Source organism: Corvus cornix, chromosome 7, assembly GCF_000738735.6.
Source record: "Corvus cornix cornix isolate S_Up_H32 chromosome 7, ASM73873v5, whole genome shotgun sequence".
NCBI classification, from domain to species: domain Eukaryota; kingdom Metazoa; phylum Chordata; class Aves; order Passeriformes; family Corvidae; genus Corvus; species Corvus cornix.
Window position 1 is genome coordinate 37277796 of NC_046337.1, and position 27820 is coordinate 37305615.

A 27820-nucleotide genomic window follows, 5' to 3' on the forward strand; every position below is an offset into this window, starting at 1 on the left:
AGGGAGATTCAGGAGCTGATAATACTCAACGGGGCTCCAGAGGACAAAAGGGTGAAATTGGACCAATGGTAACATTTCTTTGTTGTCTTGTGTTGTTTTTTGGTTTTTACAACAGAATGGGACAGAGAAAGGGAGAAAAAAGGATGCTGCCAAAAAGATACAAGTTTCTTAAACTCATTGTGCCTTGTCAGATGGAATATTTTTTTCCACTAGAAAATGTTGTTGGTTTGCAACCAAAACTTTCTCTGGGAAGATGTCACTTTAGAAGATGTTTTGTGTAAAAAGCACTGTTAAAAAAATGTTTATTATTATTTTACAATGGCTTTTGGGATGTTGCCTCTGAAAATAACTTCGTACTTGGAAATAGCCTTCGTATGTTCTCACGGGTCATATACAAAAGCAGAGAACTGATTAGATTATACCAAATCTGAACCTCCTATTCACCTGAAACCTTGGCAAGAAAAAAAAAAACAACCCCACACACTCCTGACAAAATTTCAAAACCCATCTGTTTTCATATCAGTTCACAACAAAAAAGTGCATCCTAAACTGTCAGAAGGCATTCCCCAAAGATTAGGAATGTTGACTTGTGCTGGCTCAGAAACTTGGTGGAAAGTCTCTGTGAGTTGTTAGAAGGATTTCCACCGAAGCAGATCTATGAATTTGTGTGAAAGCATGAAAAGAGCCATTTTTTGAGAACTGAATCTGTTTTCCCACTGCCTCCTCATCTCAGGGCTCTCACCTGAGTTCTGTTTTTCCCTTAGGGAGATCCAGGACCTGCAGGGCTGGAGGGCCAAGATGGTGGAGTCGGGAGGAAGGTGAGTTGCCAGACCTCCAGCCAGCAAGGCCCAAGCTTAGATTGACAGTAACTTTTCCCCTCCTTCCTTTCCATGTGGTTTTTTTTTTTTTTCACAAACATCAGGAATTCAACCTCAAAACCCAACAAGCCACTCCAAAAAAAGAAAAAAAATCTCAGAACGAAAATGCCTCATGGCTTCCTGACTTGTAGTAGAGACTTAAAAGTCAAATTTATTCCCACGCAAATAACTCAGTGCTTGGATCAGTGGAGTTACACCTGATTCATATATAAGGCCAGGCTGGATGGTGCTTGGAACAACCTGGTCTAGTGGAAGATGTCCTTGAAGGTGTCCTTGCCCATGGCAGGGGTTTGGAATTAGATGGTCTTGAAGGTTCCTTCCAACCCAAACCAGTCTGTGATTCCATGATGTGCATCTGCATTTGGCTGCTGGTTTTGGAAAGGCAAAAACCAAACTGGAGTTGGGATGTCTGGATGTGTTCCCTGATGCATGGCCTTCCTATCCCAGGGATGGTGACATACTCCTGGCATACATGAGAGAGCAGCTCACCTACATGGGGGATGTGAGGAGGAAGAAAACATGCCTAAGTCTGATTTAAAAGAGAGGGCCATGTGGATTTCCCTCTCCCTTTCCCCCTAGTAGTTTAAACCATCCAAATGTAATTTTGGACTATGAGAAGGATTGATACATGGATCTAAAAGCAATAGGGAAAGGTGTGCTTACATGTTAGAGTAACAAGCCTCATTGTTCCTTCGTTTGCAGGGAATGGCAGGACGAAGAGGGCCCATAGGAGTTAAGGTAGGTGGTGATGGGACAACAGTTGAGGCTCCTGCCACACCACAGGCCAGGCAGCCTCAGCACCCAGAGAGATGTGCCAAGAGAAGGGATGTGCAGGCTTTGCTTCTTCCTCTCTCCTCCAAATTTCCCTCCTCCTCCTCAGGCTCATCTCCCTGTGTGCTTCTTGCTGGGCTCGGAGCAGAACCAGCTATCCACACGCCTGCCTGTCTTCTACAGCATTCCCTGGTTGGATTTTTATCCCCATGTGCTGCTGGAGCAGTGTAACCGGGCCAAAGCACGATGGTTGATGCCCATCAATTGCAGGAGGCAAATTGCCCCCACCATCGCTGTGCTTCTTCTCTGCTTTCACCGTATCTAGAAAATAAACAAGGAAAAAACCCAACTGAAAATCTGTTCTTCCCTGCTCTTTGTGCAGCTGTGGATACCCTGATCTCTCCTTTGCCCTCCCATGGTGCTGACCATGTCCTCCCATGCTAACCTGCACTGTCCTGTTTTGTACTTCCAGGGCACCAAGGGCTCGCCTGGTCAAGCAGGGCCAGCTGGAGAACAAGGCATGCGAGGGCCACAGGTCAGTGAGTTCACAGCAGAGAAAAAGCTTTGCCTCATGGTGCTGTGGTGTTACTTCATCACAGCCACTTCCTCAAAGAGTGTCATCCTCAAGGACTGTTGGGATTTGGGTATTTTTGGATGTGCTGTGGGCTGGCTGTCCCACCTGCCACTGCATTCCCACTGGCCAAGGTGTGACGTGTTTGCGAAGCATCCCTCAGACACCGCAGCGTTTGCTTCCCCTTGGATCTTGGTGTGCTTCTGCCCATGTGTGCTGACAGCTTCTCTTTTCTCCCCACACAGGGTCCACCTGGCCAGGTTGGCACGCCAGGCATCAGAGGAGAGCAGGGTGTCCCTGGACCCAGGGTAATCCTTCTGCTGCTTGACCCATTGACCCAATTATACCGTTGTTGAACTAATAAGATTCCAATGTGTCTTCCCATTCCCCTCTCTTAGGGCTCCAACTCTGCTTCACTTTCTTTTAACACACTCTTCCAGCATGATTCTCCTCTCAACTTATGCTTAAGACTTCTTGATCAAGAGTTACAGAAGAGAAAGAGCTAAAAGCAACCACAGAGGGGTCAGGACTTCAGTGTTTGGCCCATTATTGCAATTTTAACTAAAGAGGATCCCTGAGTGACTGGTGGGGCACCTCTGATGTTTCATCCTCTGAAGCCAGAGCATGACCATCTCACATGCCTGCTGGGGCCACCTCATGTATTTATTTCTCCCTCCTGCTGTGTTCCTCAGCCAGACCCATCAACATGAAGCCATATTGCATTTCCCCAACCCCTGCATGAGTTTCCCCCTCCTGCTTTCCCATGGGTGTTCTCTTAGGGACAGTACAAATTGCTGCTGACACTTGCATTGAACTGAGCTGGACCTCCAGCTCTTCCCAAACATGAAGCAGACTTCTGAATTTCCTGAGGTGTTTTGAGAGACACCAGCCCTAGTAGTCAATACATGATTTCTACGGTTACCCAATTCCCTAGTTTCTGGCACCCAGGTTTTCTTGACACATTGCCAACATGCCTCTCTGCATTTCCATTCCAGGCTGGGAGTGGACCTCCAGGACCTGCAGGAGAACGTGGCAGGATTGGTCCCCTGGGAAGGAAGGTATGTCTTCAGGAGCACTGGGCATCAGCAACTAAAGCTGCATTGAAAAGCTTCTGGATTTTGCATGGGCTTCAAGAAATCCTTGAGATGAACCTCTTGGACTTGCACAGTGTGGAGAGAAGCAACTCTCTGTGCTCTGGTTCTCTAATTAGGCTCCCATTTCAGTGAACAGAAAGGCAAAAGTAACTGAGCAACTGAGATTCTCAAGCAACTTTCCTGGGCAGATTCTCAGAAAATGCCCACGTGGGAAGGTTTTATCTTTCCTGAAATCACCGAAGGTCCCACTAAAGATCATGCACTTGGCAGCATTTCAGGCTGTGTAGGTCCAGTCATGCCTTTCAGCCACAAGGAGGGCTGCAGACTGCTCTGTGCAAAGAAACCAGTGTTGATGGGGTGGGGAACGCTCAGAGTTGCCTGGAGTTTCAGCACATGCTTTAACAGATGCTCCTCTTTGTAGGGTGAACCTGGAAATCCTGGACTCAAAGGACCGAATGGACAGCCAGGCCCACGAGGAGAGATGGTGAGTGTGGCCAAGCCCTCACACCTCTGTGGACGCTTAAGGAACTTTAAGGAACATTTTAGAGTTTCACAAAGGCCTGTGGCTTCAGTGGGTTCTTTCTATTGATGCTGCAGGACCTGTGGGGTTTAAGTTGTTTATATATGACATATAATTTACAAATCAATGACTTTGGCTTTCCAATTTTAGGGTGATGATGGACGAGATGGAATTGGTGGCCCGGGTCCTAAAGGCAGGAAGGTAGGTGTCTGCTCATCATTCCCACCTCCTTAACAAGGACAGGGAAGCAGCCAAGATCTCCAGTGCAGAGGGATAAGGGCATTTTCTAGAACGTATTCAAATTAACCTTTCTGTTGTTTCAGGGAGAACGCGGCTTCATAGGTTATGCAGGGCCAAAGGTAGGTGCAGCCCATGAGCTGTGCATTCATTTTTCCAAGCAATTTTCCATGGGCCTGTGCAGGTTTAGAGCTGCTGTTTGTGGTTTTCTCCTTCTAGGGTGGACCTGGTGACCGTGGTGTCGCTGGAGGCCCCGGCCCCAAAGGAAACAGAGGTCGCAGAGTAAGTTGGACCATGGCACAATTTTTCCTTTCTGCATGAATGCCCTGGAGGATGGACATATTTTTTCCTCCAAGTGCTCCTGGGAGTCCTCCCACAGATGTTCATGGAGAGGACTTCTCTGTTCTCTCTTTCTAGGGAAATGCAGGACAACCTGGGATACCTGGTCAGAAAGGAGAGATTGGATATCCTGGGCCATCTGTAAGTGTTCATTGCACTGCTGATTGGCTTCGTGTTGTGGTCCCTATGGGTGCAAGGGGTTGAAAAATAAGCCCGTCACTGTCTGCTGCTGATTTCAAGTGGGGGAAATTCCTCTTTATTTGTCTTGGATGTGTCTCTATAAATTTCTAAGTAGCTGTTTATCACTGACAAATATTTACTCCTCCTCAAACAGAAGGAAAAAGCCAAGAGACATGCTCTTACCAGGCATTAGGATTTCCCCATTGCAATATGGCCCTTAAAACTCCTTCTAGGAGATCCCCAGCTCTTTATCATTTACCATCCCACACAGGATATGGTCCATGACCAAATCTGGCTGGTATAAGGCACCCTAGCTCTTCATGTGAACCTGGAGCATTGTAACTTACAGAATGGTCTGGGTTGGAAGGGACCTTAAAGACCATCTAGTTCCAACCCCCCTTTTGGGTTTGGCTTCAGCTAGGTTTACTCCTCACACAGAAAAGCCCTTCCCCCTGTTGCTGGAAACACAGCTGAGAACAGACAGGCTTTCGCTTGGCTCTTGGCATGACCCATGGTACAGTAGTTATTCCGAGAGTGTTCGTGGGGCACCCTGGAGATACACATTGCACTCAAGTTCTCTTCATTCTTTGAAACAGGGCCTTAAAGGCGAGAAAGGAGAATCCAGAGATGTAAGTGTGGCATAATTTCTTTCTTGTTTTGAAACACCCTCGGGTTGGCTGTGTGACACATCTCTTTCCCCCCCTTTATTTCCTAAAGCAATGTGCGCTGGTGCGAAACATCAAAGACAAATGCCGTGAGTACCTCAGTGCTTTGCTAAGCGCCTCCCTCTACCCTTATTTGCCCATCATGTTACAAGAATAGCACTGACCAAGCTGGTTTTTTCTCTCCATCTTTTCCACAGCTTGCTGCTATGGTAAGTCTCATTGAGTCCCTTAAACCCCAGGGTGGCTGCGTGTCACGATTGTCACTCTCCCCACATATGAACGATTCACCCTGGCTGAGGACGCTGTCCTTGAATCCTGAGAGCTGTTTAAGGCATGACTTATTTCCAATGCACATTCCCAATAGGTCCCAAGGAGTGCCCTGTCTTCCCAACTGAGCTGGCCTTTGCTATTGACACCTCCTCGGGCGTCGTGAGGGAGGTTTTCAACAGGATGAAGCAAACCGTGCTCAGAGTGGTCAACAACTTAACCATCGCCGAGAGCAACTGTCCCCGGGGGGCACGGGTGGCTCTGGTCACCTACAACAACGAGGTCACCACCGAGATCCGCTTTGCTGATGCCAGGAAGAAATCCAGCCTCCTCCAGCAGATCCAAAACTTTCAGGCAACCCTGACCACGAAGCCACGCAGCCTAGAAACTGCCATGTCCTTCGTGGCCAGGAATACCTTCAAGCGTGCCCGCAGTGGCTTCCTGATGAGGAAGGTGGCTGTCTTCTTCAGCAACGGGGACACGAGAGCATCCCCACAGCTCAATGATGCCGTGCTGAAGCTCTATGATGCCGGGGTCGTGCCCGTGTTCCTCACCAGCAGGCAGGATGCGGTTCTTGCCAGAGCTCTGGAGGTTGGGGCCCTTCACCCTTTCTTTGTTTTCTGCTCATGACCTTGGTCTGGTTTGATGGTGTTGGATGCCACAGGCAATGCTTGGCTTCCACAGGCCTCTCAAGTGTGGAACAGAGCATTGCTGGCAAAACTCATCCATCCATTAGGAGAAAAACCCTAATTCCATAATCACCATGGCACAGGCTGGGAAATGCTAGTGAGACTCTCATGAGTCACTCTTTTCCCAGGCCATGGCTCCAGGGTTCCAGGTGGGGGATGAAACAGAAGGAAGAGTTTGACAGAAAGGCAAAGGGTGGGAAGGTGGGAGTACATTAGCTTTGATGGCAGAGGGAGAGTGGACAGGCAGAGATTGAAAGCCACGAAAAAGCCCCAGATGAACTCACTGAGCACTGGTTCAAGCAGTCCCTGTTCTTGGAGTTTATGACTCTAAACTGACATCGGGGACATGAGGCTCCTCCAAAAGGGATCCACCGAGAGCATTGCGCTGAGCAGAGAATCCCTCAGAGTTGTGGATTGCCCTCCCCTCCTTTGAGCTGAGAATAACAGAAGGCAGTATTACCGACTCCGTGTTTTTCTGTTTCCTTCTCACCAGATCAACAACACAGCGGTTGGTCATGCCATTGTTCTTCCAACCAGCGGCAGTCAGCTGAATGAAACCATTCAGAGGCTCTTGACTTGTCACATTTGTTTGGGTAAAGCATCCAATTTCTCCTCTAGACAGTTCCAAATCCTTCTGGTCATGCAGCAGTCAGTCATAGGAAGGGAAACCCAGTTGGGAGTCAGCCCTTTTGTTGATGAATACAAGGCATTCTCGGGTTGAGCAGAAAACATTGGCATTGTGAACGAGGCTCGCTGGGTGTTCTCTACTTTGTAAAGAGAAGCTCCTTTTTTGTCTGGTTGCTGCTTTCACAGCCCAAATACTGACAGTTAAGTGCTCTAAAAGATGGCCTTCTGCCACTTATGACAGAGTGCTTCAGGGATCCCCTTGGACAAAGGAGCAGATAAAAAAATACTGAACACATAACTGAATGTGTTGTGGGATGAAATGACTTTGGCATCAAGCAATGGACCAGCGAATGTCCAGGCCTTGATGGTATTTCATGTGATGCAAGAGATGTTCACAGTGATGAGGGAGGGTTGTGTCCAGGTCCTGCAGGTGAAACCCACTGTATTTCTTCCCCAGATGTGTGTGACCCCCATCCCAGCTGCGGTATAGGTGGCCAGAGACCTGCATTCAGAGACAGAAGGGCAGCCCCCACAGATGTGGACACGGACATAGCCTTTATCCTGGACAGCTCTGAGTCCACCACCCCTCTGCAGTTCAGTGAGATGAGGAAGTACATTTCCCACCTTGTAACTAACCTGGAAATCAGCTCAGAGCCAAAAGTATCCCAGCACCATGCCAGAGTGGCCGTTCTCCAGCAAGCACCTTACGAATACGAAACCAACTCAAGCTTCCCACCAGTAAAAACTGAGTTCTCACTAACTGATTATGCATCCAAAGAGAAGATCATTAATTACCTCCACAACCAAATGACCCAGCTCCATGGCACGAGGGCTCTAGGAAGTGCAATTGAACACACAATCGCTCATGTTTTTGAAAGTGCGCCAAACCCTCGGGACCTAAAAGTCATAGTTCTGATGATGACAGGAAAAGTGAACAAAAAAGAATTGGAGCACCTGCAGAGGGTTGTCATCAATGCAAAATGCAAAGGGTACTTCTTTGTTATCTTGGGCATCGGCAGGAAGGTGAATGCCAAGAATATCTACAGCCTTGCCAGCGAGCCAAACGATGTGTTCTTCAAGCTGGTCGATAAGCCAGGAGAGCTCCATGAAGAGCCCTTGCTGCGTTTTGGGACACTGCTGCCATCCTTTATCAGAAGTAAGTGTAACATCCTGCAGCCAAAGTGTCATGGAAGGGGCAACACGTGGCCTCAGAGGGGTTAATCTGAAAGGCTTTGGGCAGCAGCACCCACTGAACTTAGACTCTTTTTCTATGGTTTGTACTGTTTGGTGCAATTTGGGCTGCTCATATTTACCTACCTGAGTATGTCTGGGTTTTGTTCACTTTGGCCTCCCATCCCATTCCATGTTGATCCACCAAGCAGTTTGCACTTCAGTGTGCTTTGCCTTGGTCTCCATGGGCTCACCTGTGGGTTCTGATCTCATCCTGCCTGGCTTGCCTCTCACATAGGTCCTGCTGAGGCCCTTTGCAGCCTGCTAGAGCTCCCTTGGAGCTCCTTGAACACACAGAAAATCTTTCCTCCCAACTTCAGCATAAACATCATGTCCAGCAGGCCCTTGGCTGGCTCAGGCTGAGATCTGCAGTTGCTGTATGCAAATTGAAGGACCAGATGGACAGGATTGTTTGTTCAGGGATAAATAATGCTGCTGTGTTTGGGATATGCTGACTGTGCCTCAAAAATTTACATCTCATCTTAGCTAGAGACCCCAGGCTGGACCTCCAGCTGCCAGAGCTCCTAAACACACTCGCCCAGCAAGGATAAGAAATGGACCTCTTCTAGGAAAGCTAGTTTTCAGCAAAAATTCCTGAAAATCAGATTAAGGGGCTGATACAGCACAGATTCAGGAATGTCTTGCACTAAATAGGAAGCAAACATCTGGAAATAAATGTTTAGGTTATCTCAGTTTTCTTTTTCCATTTACTGCTTACAGCAGTCCTGGAAACTTCTAACTCTTGAAAAAAACCATTACCTGTGTGGTTGGAAGTACCTTGTTACAAGAAATGTGTACTCAGGCAAACAGCCCTCTTGTAGTTAAGGCCCTCGTGTTTGTGAACTGGAATAACAAATCTCCCATCCCAGTAACCAAACAGTAGCAAGAAGAGAAAAGTTGGTTGCTTTTTTTTTTAATTAAAAAGAAATACATGTAATGTGTTGGTGGTGGGTATCGACCATCCCCAACTCCAGTGTTTAATGTCTCTCTCTGTCTCCAGGTGAATTTGCTTTCTACTTGTCTCCAGAGATAAGGAAACAGTGTGAGTGGTTCCAGAATGGTCAGCAAGCCCAGAGCCAGCACCCCGTGCTCACTGGGCAGAAAGCAGTGTGAGTAATGCTTTGGAAAGAAAAAGCAACTTCAATGCAAGCAAGCAGGATTATCTTTTCATTAATATAATTTTAGTAATGTTTTAATTAATTTTACTAGTTCCCTCAGTGCTGTGTCAAAAGAGCAACAGAGACATCTTATAAGCTAACGTATAATTGTAAATTTGGGGTAAATGTCATATTTATATAGGTATAAAAATATGAAGGAGGTACATGCTGAGTTTGATCATGTAGGTCAGGATTTCCAGAAATTACTATTAATTTGGGGCTTTCTACTCAAAACATTATTTTCAGAGGCTGGGCTGCCCTGGATTATCTGTGATCCATGACAGAATCCATACTAATATTTTCAGAAGAGAAGTGAAAGCTTGTGTCACCAAGACTCACTGGTGGCCCAGAGCTGTCATGGCTTTAGAAGGTCAAGCCCCTTGAAGTCAGGCATGCTGCAGATCTCTCTGTTGAATTCACTCTTATCACAGAATCACAGAACAGTTTGGGTTGGAGGGAACTTTAAAGCCCAACTTGTTCCGACCCCCTGCCTGGGCAGGGACAACTTCCACTAGACACAGGGTTGCTCCAAGCACTTTTCACTGCTTGGATTTAAGCACTTTTCACTCTTCACTGTGGGCAAATCTAAAGCTGGCAAAGACTCTTGACCCCAGGTGGGTTCTTGCCAATGGTTTCTACATCAGCTCCTTTCTGCTTCCAAAATTCTGCTCAGGTTTGTGGCTCCCAACGCCACCATCACCCAGACCTTCACTGCCAGCACCACGGTCAGCGCAACCATCAAGCCAGTGGCGAGTACCCATGCCAGAACCACTCCTGCCAGCACCACAACCCAGGCCAGAGCCACCGAGACCACCCCGGCCAGCTCTGTGGTCCGGGGGAATGCCACTGCCCAGGGAGCAGCCGGTGCCACTGCCCATGCCAAAGCCAGTGGCCGGGCCGCCACCAACGCCACAGCCACCGCGGCCGGTGGCAGGAGGAGACACAGCGGTATGTGAACAGCTCTCCCCATGTGGGCAGTGCCTCCCTCTAGGCTGAACCACAGCAGGTTGTGGCTCTTCTTGCCCCCTGAGAGGATTATTCCTGTAGGAAATGTCACCCGGAGGCCAAATTTTGGTTTTAGGTGTAAACCTGGAAATCTGTGCTGGGGTGTTGTCACTTTGTGTTAAGAATTTTGTGCAAAAATGGGTGAGGGACAGGTGGCCCCTAGGCAAAACACAAGCAGGAACAATCCGTCCAGCTACAGAGAACTTCTCTTTCTAGTGTGGTTCATTTGTTTCCATTATTTCCTCATAGCATCACGCCTTGGCCAAGTTTTGCTATTTATGGTGATTCATATAATGGCATTGTTGGAACTCTCAGATAATAGGAATAGCTGGTTCACCAATGGATCAGTGTGGAGACCTATTTGGGAATGCCAAGCCTCTTTCATACAAGCACAGTTCATACAAAGGAGGTTTCCCAGGTATTTTTGCAAGGGGGTGCAGGCAGATCTGCACTAGCTGAGCAAGGATCAAAGAATGTGTCCAAGCACAGGGATGCTCATCCAGTGACCGATGGCAAGTCCCTGCATAAATAATAAGTAAAAAGCAATAAATAAAAGCAATCAGCTTTTGCAAGGCTAATGCTTTCATCAGCTTGAGGGGAATAAACTTTTCTGGGTGTTTCTTGCTCCACCAGTGCTTTAAGCAGTGTTTATAAAGGTCTCATCCAGTACTCTGCCAGAGCAGGAAAACCTTTCCATAATAACTTCTTTGACCTGTTAAGGTTATGTTATCATCCCCAGAAGTGTTCAAGACCAGGTTGGATGGTGCTTGGAACAACCTGGTCTAGTGGAAGGCGTCCCTGCCCACGGTGGGGGGTTGGAACGAGATGGTCTTTAAGGTCCCTTCCAACCCAAACCAGTCTGTGATTTTATGTTCACTCTTAAGCAGGCTTGGCTTGAAGGTCTTCAGCAGCTCAGTGAATCTGCTGCACCCTAGAGAAGGATCTGACTGAGCACATTTACAGCTGTTGGGAAAGTGCTGGGAATTTCAAGCTGTGAGAATCTTGTTTAAAAAAAAAAAATGTTTTGATTTGCTAGATTGCAACAGATTATTAAATATAAATAAACCACTTGGTGAAATCATCTGGTCTATGGAAAACAAAGCCTCCCCTGCAGTGGCATCTGAGACAGCCAAGTCCCAGCTTGGCTTGCACTTGCCATGGAAAGAAGATTCTGCATCACTGAGACACTTTTTCCTTGAGATCTTTCCCTCTTCATTCACTGCTTGGTGTCCCTTTTGATTCTGCCCTGCAGCAAAGACCCACGACATCCAGATCACAGATGTCACCGAGAGCAGTGCCAGGCTGCGCTGGGCCAGCCCCGAGCCACACAACACCTTTGATGTCACTGTCACTTTGGCCCATGACCACTCCCTTGTGCAGAGGCAAAACCTGACTGGCACCGAACACGTCATCCGAGGGCTCAGGAGTGGGCAAAAATACATCGTCGTCATCACTGGCTACCAGAAATCACAGCCCAAAGTAACCTACACAGGGTCATTCAGCACAAGTAAGTGACTCTTGAAAGCCTTTGGACATTCATTTTTTTTCATTAAGCAGACACAAAAAGTGGGAAGGACAAGAAAAGGGATCAGGAATCAGTTGGTACCAACAGTCTGGCTGTGCTCAGTTGTGTCACTTCATGTCTGCCACCCTCTGGATCAGCAGACGTGGCAGATGTGTTTCTTTGAAAAATGGGAGTTGCACTTCAGTGGAGTTAAAATGCACACAGAATGTGGGATAATTAAAGGCAGTCCCAGAGTGGGGTTTGTTACATGCTGCAGGTTTTGTACATTGATGCAAAAGGTCTTGGTGGGGGTCTAGCCTGCACTACTGCAATTATTAATGAGTCAAACTGGTAAACTCAGTCCAGCCCAATTTCAAAATAAGCAAGAAAAGCTGCTTCTCTGATCACCATTTCCATAGCTACCGGTCTGCTTCCCATACTATCCAGAAAGAAACGCAAAGAAGACATGAAACAGAGTCCCTTGGGCATCCAAGCTCCATGTGTGCAGATCCAATGTGAGCCTCCCCAAACCCTCTGGCATGGCCAAAAGTTGCTGTCTAAGACACAGCCAATTTTTTTTAATGCAGTTGGCACAGAGGTGACTTGGCCTCGTGGTGTGAAGTTTGCGCTGGTCCTGCCAGTGCCGTGTCTGGCTTCCTCTGGCACGTCCGAGACAATTGAGAGAGCCTTTCCTCTGGCTTCAGTGGGTTTGGACCAGTCTCTTACCTTCACAAGCAATAAACATGCCCACAAAAATGTTGAGAAAAGACATCAGTGGGTAGAAGTAATATTTGCATGTGCTAAATTGGAGCTCCCAATGCCCAGGGAAGCTGCTTTTCCCATAGAATAAATCTTGAATGGGAACAAACTGAGTAGGCAGTGGTGACAAGCTGTGACCTGGACACTGAGTAGGATTGTCCCCCTTTTCCACACCCAAACTGTACACTAAAGAAAAGCAAATCCAGCCTTTCCTGTGGCTGCAGCCCCCTCCTGCCCTCCAGCCCCATGGAGTTTTTTCACCCGTAACAATCCTCACCGTAGCTCCTAGAAGGATGTGAGGTGTGATGGAAGGAGTGTAGTCCAAGAGAGCCCTTTAGGGAACAAGAGAGTACGGATTCATCATGGATTGGCTCCCCTGGGGGGTGCCATTTTTATTCTGCCATCTCTAAGGCCAGGAGATCAAAGCTAAACTGGCTCCAGAGAGGCCACACCCAGTTCCTGAGCCCCTGCCCTGTCGATGCTGTGGGGTGAGTGGGGGCATCCAAAGCAGTCACATGGGGCCCTGAGGATGCTCCTCTGTCGTGACCCCCAAGGACGAGCCCAAGCAGAGCCACTGGCTGGAGACGGAAGGTGATCCTGTCCTGGAGCAGCCGGGCAGTTGGGGATTACTCATCCTGTCAGCTGCCTCCAATAAACATTTCTCAGATGTGTGTGCTCGGCTAAACAGATCCAGATGTGGCTCCTGCACTGGAGCTGGGGCCAGGGAGTTTGTTTATGACTGCATTGAGGGTGCTGCTGCTGATGCCCTTCCCTTTGACTGACCCTCTGGTTGTCCTCCACAGAGACCCCGGCGCAGCCCCAGGTGTCCCTGGCCAACATGATGCTCAACACCGAGCCACTGGAGGGGCCTGAGAGTGGTGAGTGCGGGCCATGGGGGGAGTGCTGGGCCAGGGGCTCTCACAGTCTCACCAAGATCAAAGGATCTGCAAGTCCTTGGCTTTGCAAAGCCAACTGATCATGGCCTTGATGACATCCTTGGCCACATGGGTTGGAGCCCTGCATTGGAGTCTCTGCCCCATGAGGGATCCAGAACCCCTGAAGTTGCTCTGGTCTTCCTGGGAAACTCCAACCAGGTGCTGTTTCCATGATAAGGATGGGAGATGAGTCATGACCCAAGCACTGGCCACTCTTCAGGGACAAGCTGTGCCCCATGTCCTCCCAACGTGCCTAGACGTAGGTGTGGATGTAGAACATCACCCGATGCTTCCTCGTTCCCTCTCTCTCCATTTGGGGCAAATCCCAGGTCTTGGCTCCTTGGTTTAACACACAGCTCCCAACAAGTGCTTGGCCAGGCTGGACAGGGCTTGGAGCACCCTGTTCTAGTGGGAGGCCCTACTCTGTGTTTGACCCCATGTTAACAACCCATAATCACCGTAGCTGTTCATACATTTCATCGCTTTGGGTGACATCAAGGTCATCACATCGGTGCTGTCACACTCAGTGGTACCACCAGTGTCACAACCCCTCCTCCAAGGACCTGAAAGGGCTCTCGGCCTTCATCAAGCAGCACAGCCACAGCAGGCACACCAAAAATGGATCTGTCATCCAAAACTCATCCCTGGATCGTTGTTCCCATGTTTTCCTTTAAACGTTTTGCTTGCACTGTGGCTCATTTTCTTCACAAAGTGGTCTGAGAGCACAGGGAAATGCTGCCACTCAGTGTGTTCAGCCAGGAGCTGTGGAGCTGCCGTTGAGCTCTGGCTGCTGGTGTTGAGTGGGATGAGCATGGATCTCATTCATGCCTGGCTGGTGGCACCACTGGAGCTTTTCGCAGCGGAGGGGCCAAGGGCTTGTGCTGGACTGACTCATTTCTCCTTCCTGCATGACCCATCGTCCTTCCCTTCCCATGTGCTCCTGCTCATCTGGCCCCTCTCCCTGGCACTGACGTCCCCTCAGCAGCCTTGTTCCCGCCAGGTGACAAGCACCCCGTGGCTTTGTTTAACCCCTTGTTTAACCCCTTGGCGCCGGCCCTTGGGAACCCAGGTGTGCAGGCTCCTCCTGCTCCAAGGACAATGGATGTGCTGTGTGCTTGCTCTGCACTTCCACACAGACCTCTCCATCTCAGCTCCTCTTGATGACCCACTTGCGGCAAATGCCTCTGCCTGAGGATTTATGGCAGCCAGCAATCTTGGGGGAGCATTCCTCAGGGATGCTAATCCAAAGGTTTTCAACAGGATAAAGACACTAAAGAGAGCAGGGGATTGGGGATGGGTTTAGCTGAGCCTCCTCTAGTTCATGGGAGAGACCCATGCGTAAATCTTCCGAGAGACCTTGGAGAAAAGCCCACATTCTGCCCTCCTTATATAGGTAAAATAGCATGGATGGCCCAGCATAGCTAATAAAAACCCAGGGATTTGGACCTAAATTATCCTTTTTGGGGCAGGAAAGGGACATAGTTTTAAATCTTCATTTAGCCTTCACATACACCAGGTGCAACTTGCTTTTAGAGATAAATGCACTTAAGGATTAGAAGTTACTGCCAAGACAAATAGCTTTGAAAATAGAGGGGAGGGGGATTTGTGTGAGGGCTCAGTCCTGAGTGCACCAGTGGGGGAGCAAGGGTTCCCACTATGTTGCTCCAAGGATTTGGGGTTTGGATCTGTGACAAAACCAAGAGCAAGGAGAGGTAAGCTGGAGGCTGGGGAAGGTTTGCATCCAGCAAGACAAAACTGAAGAGAGGGAACTGCTACCAGTCCTGAACCAGGCCTTATTTTCCTTTTTTTTTCTTTTCAATCTCTTTGCTTTTTCAGCTTTTAACCCTCTCAGAGTTACTTAACCTTTGCACCTTTTGCCATGCAGATTGGCCAGACCCTTGCTTGCTGGACTTTGACATGGGCATGCAGTGCAAGGACTATCAGATTGTGTGGTTCTTTGACTCCAAACACAAGTTCTGCAGCCAGGGTTGGTATGGTGGCTGTGGAGGTAATGCCAATAGATTTGAGACCGAAGCTGAGTGCAATAACAAATGCTTAAAGCCATGTAAGTACCCCATGAGGATTCACCCTTTCACATTTTATCCTATTGTCAAATGATGTTTGGATCAGAGAGAAAACACGGTTTAAAATCCAAACCCATGCGCTTTTTCCTCCTCCAGCAGCAGCTGAGAAAGCCATGCAGCAGCCACCCCTTGAGAAAAGATTATCATCAGGTAACACCCCCACAACAAAAATTAATCATCACAAACCAAGCAAACCCATTCTTTCACCTTGACCATTTCACAGCATGCATCCAAGCCTGTCCAACCACCGATCAAAAGTAGTACAGACTCAGTTTTCACTTGCTCCTTCACACAACCACGCCCTTCCATCTGCTTTGCATGAGCAAGTCACTTTGCATGTGTGTTGTCCCACCAGGACGTGCTGTGTTGGCACAACCTGAGTGGCAAAACTCACTGGATTTCATCAGAGACCGGTGGTTGCTGAGCTGGAGTGTGGCACGGTCCCAGACCAGTTTGTGTTATATCTGTGTGACCACAAAGTGCCACCACTCTGCTGAAATGCAGAGAATTCCCAACATTTCACTGCCTGCAACCAAAACACCTGATGGAAAGTGGCTCCGTGGGGCTCGGGTATTGCATGGAGATGTTTTTCTTCATCACCAAAAGATAAAAGTCAAGGCTGAGGGAGGAGCCTGCAGGAAAATGGCAATGCCCTCCTCTCCTCAAGGAGTTTCTGAGGTTTAGGGGTTGTGTTTGCAAACCTCTTCAAGACCTGGGAAGGGTGAAGTAGCTTGAAATCACATCTGTTGGTTCAGCAAGGGGTTGGGATGGGAACAGAGCCCAGCAAATCTTCCTTATCAGAGCAGCCTCCCCCTCCCAGAGGGGTTTCAGGGCCCTTTGTGGAGCTGGGAGGGAAACCAAGGAGTGAAGACAGCTCTGGTACCTAAAGGGAGGGTCATGACAGGGTCTGAAAAGGCAAATTACAGACCCTTCCACCCCATTTGACTTTCTTAGGTTTATTTTAGGATCCTTAAATCATGCTTGGGAATTTTTGTCACTGGCAGCCCTGTAGAGATGTGGAGGCAAGGAGGAGGCGGCCACCAGCAGCCACAGAGATGTCAGGGGTGGCAAAAGGGGATTTCAAGGTGCTTTGGGGATGCAAATGGGCATCATGGATCCTCTGGCCGCAGTTTGAGGATTTAGCAGCTGGAGGAAGCAGTGCAGGAACCTGTAGCTTCACTCCAGAGCAGTATTCCACCCTCAGAGAGCAGGGAACCCTCCCTGATGAGGTTTTCTCCAGAGGGCACGTGTTTCTGCTAGCCCTGTCCTACATGCTAGCCCCTTCTGATCATTGTCACATGCCTTGATGGTATTTCCAGCAACTGTTGCTGAGGCTAAAGTGACATTTCATCAACTTGGCACCGCTCTGCCCTGGGCACAGAGCCAAGAAAAGCAGCCGAGGGGCCCTGGAGGGATGCTCAGGTCCCTGCCCACCACTCTCTGCTCGCTTTATTCCCTTTTCATTTTCTGCAAAGCCAGAGCTTGAACCCCCATGGAAAATAGACACAGGACTTCAGTCAGCTCAGCTTTTAAGGTGCTGGGTGGTGGCTCAGGCTCTGGGTTCAGCCCATAGCAGGTGCAACACTGAGAAATGAGTTGAGCTCCCAAACCTTAAGGCACTTTGGGTGCAAAAATATGCACCAGACCCACTTCCCATTTGAAGCCTTTTAAATGCTGTGATCCCCTTTAATTATTGACTTCTTATATATATTTTTCATGTGTAGATGTGGAACTCGAGGCATGGTTTAGTGGGGAGCTTGGCAGTGCGGGGGTAGTGGTTGGGCTCAAGGGTCTTAGAGGGCTTTTCCAACTTTAATGATTCTATGGTTCTATTTTTTTATTGTTATTCATGTTTCGACCATGACAAAAGTAATTGTTAAGCATAACTGAGGAGCCCAGGCACATTTTCTCCACGGGATGAATTAAAATCCCAGCTCTCCCCATCTTTTGAACCTGCCACAGCTTAAAACACTTTTTAACTCCCTAGGTCTTGCTCTCCATCAATTCTTGGAAATTTTTGGATAAGCTTTTGTTTAATTTCAGACTGAAAGAGGGGAAAATTAGGTTATATTTGCAAAAGAAATTCTTCTGTTTTGATTAGTTTTTGGATTTGATTCCTGTGCAGGTTTGGGGTAGAGTCATTCCTGTGTTCACATCTGCTGGATTTCAGTGTTTTGGAAGGTGGGGGAGAAGGGACATGGACTTTGGAAAAAGAAAATCTGAATATAAAAAAGGCAAAGAGATTGCCTAAGGCATGGGGAACCTTTTGGTAGGAGCCCAAAAGCAAAGCTGAACTTCAAGGTCAATACTGATTTCTGACTCCCCCTTCTCTGTGCTGAGCAGAGGTGACACGAGCTCCTTCTGCACCCCTGAGTGAAGGGAGGTTTGTGACCCGATGGTAAATCAGTGACTGATATCAGATACTTTTTAATTCTATTTTTGTAAAGTTATTTGGCATTTTCATTTTGCCACATCCAAGTGCTTTGTTGTTTTATTCCCCACTCACCCAGCAAGGGATGAAAGTTGCCCTGAGCAATGTGTGGTAGATCCAGGAGCACCTTCACATGGAAGATTTCTCTTGTCAGAGGAAGTCAGCCATTTTAGTGGGAAAATGATGGTGCCAGTACTTCTTCCCTTGCAGCCCAGCCAGTCCTCTCTCAGTTCTGAGACCTGCCAACTCATTTCCTACAGATCCAAGGGATTTGCAGACAACCACTGCCATGCAACGCTCCCCCTTCATCGCTCCTGGGTGCATGGCAGCAACACAGAAGAGGACTTGTGCACCAGGGCTGGTGACCTCCAGGGAAAGAGCTTCTCTTTGCAAAGAAAGGGATGGGATTTAGGCACAGGAGATGTGCACAGTCTGTGCCGTGGATGCCCTTTCTCAGCTTGCATTCCAGCCCTGCCCTGCAGATACACTCAGAAAAGGCTGTGCTTCACCCAGGAGTGCTACTGACCGCTGTTGCTCCTGCTTTTTTCCACAGTCATGGATATCTGCCGGCTGCAGAAGGACGAGGGCACCTGCAGGAACTTTGTGCTGAAGTGGTACTACGACCCCGAGACCAAGAGCTGCGCCCGCTTCTGGTACGGCGGCTGTGGCGGCAACGAGAACAGGTTCAACACGCAGAAAGAATGTGAAAAACTCTGCATCCCTGGTAAGAGGCACTCAGCCAAATCCCTGGCATTCCCACACTGCAGCATGGGGTTGGACTCCTCAGCAAGCCCTGGCAATTACCTCATTTATCTTCCCTCAATATCTTGCATCAAAAGCTTATTTGTTCCCTCTTTGTCCACCAGGTACCATCAACCCCGGCGTGGTGACGACGATAGGGACATAGAGCCAGGGGCTGGCCAACACTTACCTCTGAGACAGCATCACCTTTGCCACCTTGTCCCTATAGAAGCTAAGGGTATAGACGACCTTGCACTGTAATATTTCATGCTTTTAACTCCCAAGCAAACCCCGAGGAGAGGGTTTTGCTGCATGACCTATCAATATGGTGCTAAACTGTTTGTGGACTGAGTGCTACATGTGCCCGGGTTATATTGTATAGCTTCAACGTTGCCAAATATTTACCTAAGTGCAGATTGTTATTGTCTCTCAACATGTCTCTAAATTAGCCTTATTTTCCCCCAATTCTGGCAATCTGCCTATCTAAAGTGCCATGAAAATGAGTCAAAAAAAAAAAAAAAAAAAGAGTCATAATAATTTCACTGCAACTTGTTACCTGCTTGCTTTTATCTTTCTCATAACTGAGCATAACTTTACAGGGGAAGCCTTTGTGTAAGAGGGCGGCTGATTCTGACAAACAAGTGGTTCCATTTTCACTCTTCCTATTTTTTTTTTTTTCCCCCTTTTGCTGGATTAGATCTCAGACTAGATCTTTGTATGCATTTGTACCACACGTGGCCAACTGAACTAGCAAGGAAAAGGAAGCAAAGTTTCCAAATGCAAATGCACTGCTGGGACCAAGGCCTCAGTTAACAAATCTTTAAATTGTGGTGTAGGGTGCCTCTGGCATTCTTCTGATGTTGTATGTTTTATAAAATACAAAGCAAAGCAATCTGGGGAGGGGGGAGCAGCGGGAGGGAGGGGGATTTTATTTTTATTGTGGATTCCGTGTCAGGAAGTCTATACAAAGAACTTTTAAATAAAGTCTAATGGAGGTTTTGAGAAACTCGTGGGTTTGTCTTTGTTAAAGCCACCGTGGGTATCAGTGGAGTCATTTTCCAGGGTCTGGAGAGCAATTATTTTGGGGGGGGGGGGGAATCCCACTGTGCCTCAAAGAGAGGATAAATGTGGCATGGGTATTCGGGGGGACCGCGCTGAGAGGCTGCTGGCAACCTGGAGATTTCCAGCTTGGAAAAAGGTGGAGACAGAGATGTCTTGGTTGTGAAATCTCCATCCTGAAGGAATTTAAACTCAGCTGGACATGGCATGGAGCAACTTGGCCTCAGCCAGCCCTGGGTGTCCCTTCCAACCTGTGTGAATCAATGACCCCATAAGTATTTTCATCTGTCTCCTTCACTTTCCATAGCCATGATTTTTACCCTTCCTGTCCATCTCTGAGCTCACCCAAGGAAGCTAAAATTCCCAGAAACAACGCACATTTCCCTGCCCCTTCAAAAATCCCTGCTGAAAGCACAAAGCAGATGGAAGTGGCCAGGGCACAGTACAGCTCTGGGCTGTGGGGCTGATGTCCTCAACGTCCCTGGGCCTCTGCTGCTGTCCACAGGCAGGGCTTGATAACTCTTCCCATGGCCTGCTGGAGGTGCCTGGAAGGAAGAATGGAGCCTTGCAGGCACATGCCATGGAGAGGGCAGCTGGAACACCAAAAGCAGGGGGAGGGCATTGACTTCTGGAGAAGCAGGTTGCGTTGGTTAAATCTTGGAAAGGAGACCCTTGCAATTCAGGGCTTATCTCCAGGTGCTCTTCCATGGGTCAGGGTGGGACTGGCACGAGGAGAAGACAACCTGGTGCTGTCCTGCTGCTTTCTGAAGCCCTTCACGTGCATCCCCAGGGGCCACAACAGGAGATGTTGCACGTGTGCTGGACACACAACAATGATGCCTTTGGAAGCAGCTCCCAGGAGGAGGACTTGCCCTCCAAAACACTTGCAAGACCAAATGAAGCTGGTCTGACACCTCAGGCTCCCTGCTCAGTGCTGCACATGATCCACAGGGTTCCAAGGGCCTCACCCTGACTTGTCCAGGGCACAAGAAGAGCTCGCAGGGCTGCTCTGGGCTTTGTCCTCGTGGGGATTTACAGTCCAGGCATCCTATTCCTGGCACAAGGAGCAGCCCAGATCCCAAAACTTCCCGCCAGCACCGAGCCACTTGCGTGGGGACAGGGGACAGCTCGGCTGGGGATGAGCCAAGCCGTGGCAGCTGAGCTGGGGAAGCTGCGCTGTTTATTTGGCACCTTCCCCGAGCAGACCGCAAGGGCTTCATTTAAAAAGAGGGGAATGGGTAAATGTTATTTATTTATTTATTTATTTATTTATTCTTTTAACTGGCTCTTGCAGTGGCGCCGAGGGACACAGGAGCCTGCCCGGCACCTCGCCGTGCACCGGGCATGGCCAAGCCCCCCCGTTTTGCTCTCACGGGGTTTAAAAGCTGCACTTAGGTTAAAGTGATCCTTCCCTCCGTCCTCCCACCCCTCTGCAGCACGGGAAAGGTTTTCCCAATGCCTGCGCCGCCTCCGTTTCCCAGGAAAGCTGCTTTCCACGGCCCCTGCAGCCCTCCAGGATGCCAGGGCGCATCCCGGGGTTTCACAGCGCGCCGGGGGGAGAAGGAAGCTCGGGAAGGGGCCCCTCATCCCCTCCCATCCCCGGGGCGTTGCAGGCGCCTCCCGAGCCTTTTAAGGAAGCGCGTTACGCCCCGGGCCCCCGGCCAGCGGCCACGAGGGGCTGCACATGGAAGTCATCTGCAGCTGGGAGCACATCTGCCAGCGTGGCTGCGGGACCAGACCCGGAGTAAAAATAGCCCAGCCTGGCCCGAGCCACGCGCTCCGCTCCCGGCTGCCAGTGGGGAGCCCCGAGATCCACGCCCTGGTGCTTTTGGGGTGACCTCAGACCCCCCTTTAAGCAGGATTTCTTCTGTAGACATCACCTCCTGCATCAAAAATGCCACTGGCCTGGCTTCAAAAGGTACCGCCTCAGTCTTACACCCCTGCCTGGGGGGGGGACAGCAATGCCATGAAAGCCAGACTCCAGCCTAGAATTTCCCCTCAAGCTGAGGGCACACTGTGAAGTAAAAGAGTGTCACTGGAATTGCTCTAAATCTCTGGAGTTTTCCAGGATCGGGTCAGGGAAACCATCACAGGGCTGATGTAGGTTGAGGTGACCCTGCCTCAGAGACCTGCATAAAGTCCAAGTGAACCTTGAATTTAATGCTTTGTCTTTGAATCTGAGTGCTCATTCTGTCCCAATCAAAGAACCACAGAATGGTTTGGGTTGGAAGGGACCTTAAAGCCCATCTCATCCCATGGGCAGGGACACCTTCCACTGTCCCAGGCTGCTCCAAGCCCCGTCCAGCCTGGCCTTGGACGCTCCCAGGGATCCAGGGGCAGCCACAGCTTCTCTGGGCAACCTGTGCCAGGGCCTCCCCACCCTCACAGGGAGAAGTTTCTTCCTAATATCCAATCTAAACCCACTCTCAGTTTAAATTCATCCCCCCTTATCCTGTCACTACATCTTTCTCATATTCTCCTTCCAGGACCTGAAGGGAGATGGGTGAGCTACAATCAGCAGAGCCACCAGCCCTTATTTTACCAGGGACCTTCCTGATGGAGTATTCCACAGTCAGGCTGCCCAGAAGGAGCCACAAATGCTACACCCCCTCCTGCACCCACACCTCCTCCTTAAAGAGTGCTAGTGGAGTCCCTGGGAGAAACTATTACGAATAGTCACTCTCAAGTCTCACTTTCTCCAGTTGAAATCCAGAGAGGTTTGGATGACCCTGCTGCCTGTGGAGGCCAGGGAGCTACGACCCTGCGGGTGAGAACTCCAGGGTTCAAAACCAGAGCACAGGCAGAACCTCTTATGGTACCAGTGGGGTCATAAAAATGACGAGCAGGATGTGTCCTAGACTTAAACGTTGAAGCCAGGCCCTTAAATTTAGGACAGCATCAGCATTTAATGCTTGGTTAGGCTCCCTCAATGCTGCAGCTTTGCATTTAATCACAGCCTTCTTGGGAGACCTTTACAAGGAGAGGCAAAGTGGCTCTGACACATTTTATTAGCCAGTATTAAATTTATTACATCAGTAAAAGCAGCCAGTCTAGAAGCCTATAGATGCTCACAGGTACCTGCCCAGACCCTTCCTAGGTTTTCCAGCAATGCCCTACACAGCCAGTGTTGACATTGCAAGGTCAGGAGTTCAAGGAAAATGATGTCTTCCATGCCTGGCATCCCTGGAAATTAGGACTGTATCCATGCAGAGATGCAGATAAACTTGGAACAGCTGAGCCTGCAGCAAAGGATCTTCAGATAAAGGGGACAGAAGAGTGGCCAGCAGTCTTCTGCTTGCGGGATGGAAATACTGCAACTCCCAATCCCAAAATCATTAAACCTTGGAGTAAGATGGAGATGATAAGGTAAAATAAGGGGATCTGGAAGATCCTAGATTTTCTCGGTGCTCAGTTGCTTTCTGCCTATGTTTTATAGCCCCATAAGCTCCTCGGGGCAGGGTGGTTGCTCCTGGGGAGCAGCACCTGACAGGGAGCTCACTGCAAGCAAGCGCCATTCCCGTGCGCTGAGCTGAGCTGAGCTGAGCATCCTGGGTGGCTTTAAATCCCAAAACTCTAACCCATGATAACTTTAAACTTCCCAGGCCTTGCCCAGAGGCTGGGGATCACTCAAAATGGCAGCAGGCAGCTCTCTGGAAGCGCAGCCTTCCCAAAAGCAAACCCCAGGGCTCAGTGGGACGTGGCGGGATAAACAGCCCCAGCGAGAGCCGGGAGTGCGCTCCAGCTGCGGGATGATTTATGGGACAGCAGGAGCACGGCTTTTTTTTTTTTTTTTTTTTTTTCTTTTGTCAAACAGAGTAGATCCGAACCAGATGTGTAACCTTTATCTCCATTGCTGCGGAGAGAGACGGGGGAGCAGACAGGGGAGAGGGAAAGACGTTTGAGTTTCCATGAGCGGCCGCTCCGCTGCCTCCCTCCAAAGCCAGCCCATGAAGAAAAATGAGCCCCGGCAGCCAGGAAACTTCGCTGTGCTGAACTCTGTGTTTTGTTTCTCCCTCCGTTGCCACGGCGACCACGCCGAAGCAAAAGCGCGGCCGGCTGCGATGACCTCACCGTGCTGCTCCATAAAACCTGATATTACAAAGATACAACCCGGGCAGGGGGTTGAGGATGAGCCTTTTGCTGTGCTCCCCGGGGCTGGGAGGGCAGCAGGTTCAGACACCCATCTTTTGGGATGCAGCAAGATGCAAGGGGGAGGGATGTGGGAGAGTGATGGGTGCTGCCTGGTGATCCCAGAGCCACCTGTGAGGAAAAGCTTTTGGGAAGGCTGTGCTGAGGGAAACCCATGAAATGGGGAGTGCTGTGTCCAGCTCTGGGATCCCCAGGACAGGAAGGACATGGAGCTGTTGGAGCCAGTCCAGAGGAGGCCACAGAGATGATCAGAGGGATGGAGCAGCTCTGCTCTGAGGAAAGGCTGGGAGAATTGGGATTGCTCAGCCTGAAGAAGGCTTTGGAGTGACCTAATTGTGGCCTTCCAGTGCCTGAAGGGAGCCTACAAGAAATAAGGAGAGACTCTTTACAAGGGTAAACAGTGGAGTGACAGGACAAGGGGGAATGGCTTCAAATTGACATGAATGAATTCAAACTGAAAGAGATTAGATTTAGATTAGATATTAGGAAGAAATTCTTCCCTGTGAGGGTGGGCAGGCCCTGGCACAGGGTGCCCAGAGAAGCTGGGGCTGCCCCTGGATCCCTGGAAGTGTCCAAGGCCAGGTTGGACGGGGCTTGGAGCAACCTGGAATAGCGGAAGGTATCCCTGCCCATGGCAGGGGGTGGAATGGGATGATCTTTAGGGTCCCTTCCAACCCAAACAATTCTGGGATTCTATAATTCTGTGATTTCCAGACTCGTAGCTCCATGCCTTGCAGCCAGGGAAGCACTCTAGGAATAACATCCAGCCTCACTCACCAAAAATTAGCTTCCAAACCTGGGATGAAAGCACCTCAATGTGTTGCTGGGGATCTCTGAGATGGGAGTGTCGTAGTGGGCGAAGGCCAAATAAGCCACTGCTCTTGAGAAAAGGCAGAAATTATTTGAGTGTGTGTGAGTTAATATATATATTTTATATTTATAGCTTACAAATGGGCTCTGCAAGAGCGTGCTCAATGAACTGAAGTGGAATTGAAAGGCCTGAAAAAAAGAAAAAAAAGGGTTGCTAGGGACAGAATCAGTAGTTTGTTATTTCTAAAATACTCCTCTGGCTTTCCAGCAGTGATTAATTCGGCAGACGGGGAGGTTGAGTTGGAGGTTAATGAAAAAAAATGAGCATTGCATTCGATTGACTGGAATATTGCAGAGGCCATAACACGGCCTCTGGAAATAAAGTGGAGCACTGTGGCTGCTCCTCTCTAGTGTTTGGAATCCAGGCTCCCCTGCAGCTTCCCTGCGCCAGCCCTCAGGACCTCCTTCCATTTACTGATGGGAAGTCTGGGGCGGCAGGATTACCACTCACTGTCCAGCAGCTGAAAGTTTAAACCAGTGCCATTTGGAAAGGCAAATTCAATACCCTCACTCACTGCTCACACCTTTATCCCTGGGATTCTGGTGATTTTGGGGGCAGGAATGGTTTTCCAAGTAAAAAGTTTTAAAAGAGGAGTTTTGCAGCAGGAGGGTTACATACAGCGAGCCCGGCCTTCCCCACAGCTCCACAGATCTCATGGCATCACATTTTGCCCCAGTTCATGTGGTTTTTTTAAAGCTGCTAGAAATGAGAAATTATTTTGGAAAAGCCAAAATCCTGCCCTGGGTGCTGGGGTCCCTGCACGGCATGCTGGGTGAAACATCCAGATCCCTGGATTCCCAGTGTTTGGAGTTAAGCAGGGGTGGATTTTGGATTAAACACCTGACAGTTTGACACACAGCAAAAAGTTGGAGATCCAGCAGCCTTTACCAAAACAACCACTCAAAATCCCCACCTGCAATGTAATTCTCCTTCTTTTCTCTGTGCTTTCTCATCTTCCATCCCTTTTCCCTGGGTTTAAAAAGCAGCTCAGCTCTGCAATGGATGCAGGTGGTTGCAGACTGTCAGGGGCATGACATTTAATGCTATTTCTCCCCCAGGATGGAAGCAGCCATGGGAGGAAGGCAGAAGGGCACCTCCAGAGCAACCTGGAAGCTGCACCCCCTCTTCCTACCTTCAAAGCCTCCAGGTTGTAGGTGTCAATCTGGGATTAAAAGCAGCAAGATGGGCAATGGGAAACCTAAAATGGAAATGTTACCTTGAAAAACCACAGTGGACAAACCCACCAGGTGTCTGAGAACAGCCACAGCTCATCACACAGGGGCATGACACAGACTAAGCAAGGAGAATTAGAATTCTCTGCCCATTTGAGAACTATTTCTTGAAGTTGGCCAAGTCAGAGCATCCTCCCAATGCACCCCAAAGAGCCCCTTTTTGCCCCCCCTTCCCAGCAGGACAGGGCAGGTGAGCTGGGTTTAACACCCAAGTGCAAAAGCCTTGTTAAGTGCTAGAAAAATACCAGCAGTTTGGAAGTGCTTCATGAGATCTGGAGCGTTTGGGAGTAAAGCCAGCTCCATCCTGGAAGGGGGAGGCAAGAAAGGAAGCCAGGTGTGATGGCTGTGCAGGGCATGGGCCTGCAGGGATGGGGCTAATCCCAGATTAAACAGCCTGATGAGGAGATTGAGGTCAGACCTCACCGGGGGCTGCAGCTCCTCCTGAGGGGCAGCTCCGATCTCTGTTCCCTGTAGCAGGGACAGGACCCAGGGAACAGCTGGAGCTGTGTCAGGGGAGGGTCAGGCTGGAGATCAGGAAAAGGCTCTTCCCCAGAGGGTGCTGGGCACTGCCCAGGCTCCCCAGGGAATGGGCACGGCCCCGAGGCTGCCAGAGCTCCAGGAGCGTTTGGACAGCGCTGCCAGGGATGCCCAGACTGGGACTGGTGGGGTGTCTGTGCAGGGCCAGGGGCTGGACTCCATGATCCCTGTGGGTCCTTTCAACTCTGGATATTCCATGATTTGATGATTCTGACTTGAGGGTTACCTCCCAATTTTAGCATTTTCCCCCCCAGTCTGACCCAAGCCCCATCTGCCCCCTTTTCCTGCCCCAGCTGCCTTGCGGTGTGGGCATAGGGAAAGGGATGGTGACCCTTTCAGCCAGGGCTTGCAGCTCCCCATCTCCTTGGGAACCAGCAACCACCACCTGCACACCTGCACTTAACACCCCAGAAGGCCTTTTTCCACTTTTCCATAGCTTTTTTAACCCCATTCGACCCCTGTCCATTCAAAGCCCCAGTTCTGCCCCAGGCATTTGAGCATCGCTGAATTGGGAAGACTGAAAATTGCTCGTCCTTTCCACCCCTCCTCTCCTGCCGCTGCAAGAGGCAGCAGCTGGAACTCTGCCTCCCTTTTTTAATCTTATTTTTGGGAATAAAAAGGCAGTTTTGCTTGCAGTCTGGAGCCAAGCTCCTTGCAAAAGAGCAGGCTGTACTCTGGTCAGCCCCGTGCATTGTCCCTACAGCTGTGTCCCATCCCGGGAACATCTGATGCTGGTGGTCACGTAAGGATGGGGAGGGGAACATTCCCACTTGCACATTTTCTTTGACAGCCTGTGGCAGGGAATGCTTTTCCAAGGGAGCTGTGCTGATCCCTGGGTGCCCATGAGGCAGCGTGGGCTCAAACCTTTTCCCAGATGGGTTTCCCTATGCAGGGGCAGCTCATCCTGACTCACAGGATCACAGCAGGGTTTGGGGTGGAAGGGACCTTAAGGATCATCTAATTCCATTCTAACTTCCCTTGCTACATGCCCCACAACTGTGCATCCCACCAAACTCCTCAGGGCATGCCAGAGGAGGATGTGATGAATTTCCCAGCCTCAGCAGCAGCTTGGGAGGAGCCCACTGCCAAAATCCACCACCTCCCCAGGAGTTTTCATCATGCCTTCACTCCCTTGGCATTTCCAGCAGGCAGGGAGAGCTCCAAGCCACATTTCCAAGCTCTCAACCTGCCAGAGGCACAGAGTAGCTACAAAAAGTTGGCACAGCTGTGAATGTTTGAGCCTTCCCTCAGTTCCGGGGTACCACAGGCTGAAAAACCCCTTGGCAGG

At 49.6% G+C, this 27820-nt stretch overlaps 1 protein-coding gene across 13 annotated transcripts in view; it reads left to right on the forward strand.

The window, feature by feature from the left end:
• The window catches only part of COL6A3 (collagen type VI alpha 3 chain), a 58271-nt gene extending 39059 nt beyond the window's left edge, over window positions 1-19212 (forward strand). For 7 of the 13 annotated variants that reach the window (XM_010407874.4, XM_019290952.3, XM_019290958.3 and 4 more), the window contains 25 exons: window positions 3-68; window positions 765-818; window positions 1581-1616; window positions 2122-2184; window positions 2466-2528; window positions 3216-3278; window positions 3736-3798; window positions 3985-4035; window positions 4158-4193; window positions 4291-4353; window positions 4489-4551; window positions 5187-5219; window positions 5308-5344; window positions 5453-5464; window positions 5620-6113; window positions 6705-6804; window positions 7296-7994; window positions 9069-9177; window positions 9899-10173; window positions 11483-11737; window positions 13297-13371; window positions 15314-15493; window positions 15609-15662; window positions 18497-18667; window positions 18810-19212. In XM_010407874.4, the coding sequence (XP_010406176.1) occupies window positions 3-68; window positions 765-818; window positions 1581-1616; window positions 2122-2184; window positions 2466-2528; window positions 3216-3278; window positions 3736-3798; window positions 3985-4035; window positions 4158-4193; window positions 4291-4353; window positions 4489-4551; window positions 5187-5219; window positions 5308-5344; window positions 5453-5464; window positions 5620-6113; window positions 6705-6804; window positions 7296-7994; window positions 9069-9177; window positions 9899-10173; window positions 11483-11737; window positions 13297-13371; window positions 15314-15493; window positions 15609-15662; window positions 18497-18667; window positions 18810-18850 (3156 nt within the window). In that variant the 3' untranslated portion in view covers window positions 18851-19212. The remainder of the gene's footprint in view (window positions 1-2; window positions 69-764; window positions 819-1580; window positions 1617-2121; window positions 2185-2465; window positions 2529-3215; window positions 3279-3735; window positions 3799-3984; window positions 4036-4157; window positions 4194-4290; window positions 4354-4488; window positions 4552-5186; window positions 5220-5307; window positions 5345-5452; window positions 5465-5619; window positions 6114-6704; window positions 6805-7295; window positions 7995-9068; window positions 9178-9898; window positions 10174-11482; window positions 11738-13296; window positions 13372-15313; window positions 15494-15608; window positions 15663-18496; window positions 18668-18809) is intronic. The other 6 variants (XM_019290957.3, XM_010407878.4, XM_010407879.4 and 3 more) reach the window with 4 other exon arrangements.
• The last annotated feature ends 8608 nt before the right edge of the window (window positions 19213-27820 follow it).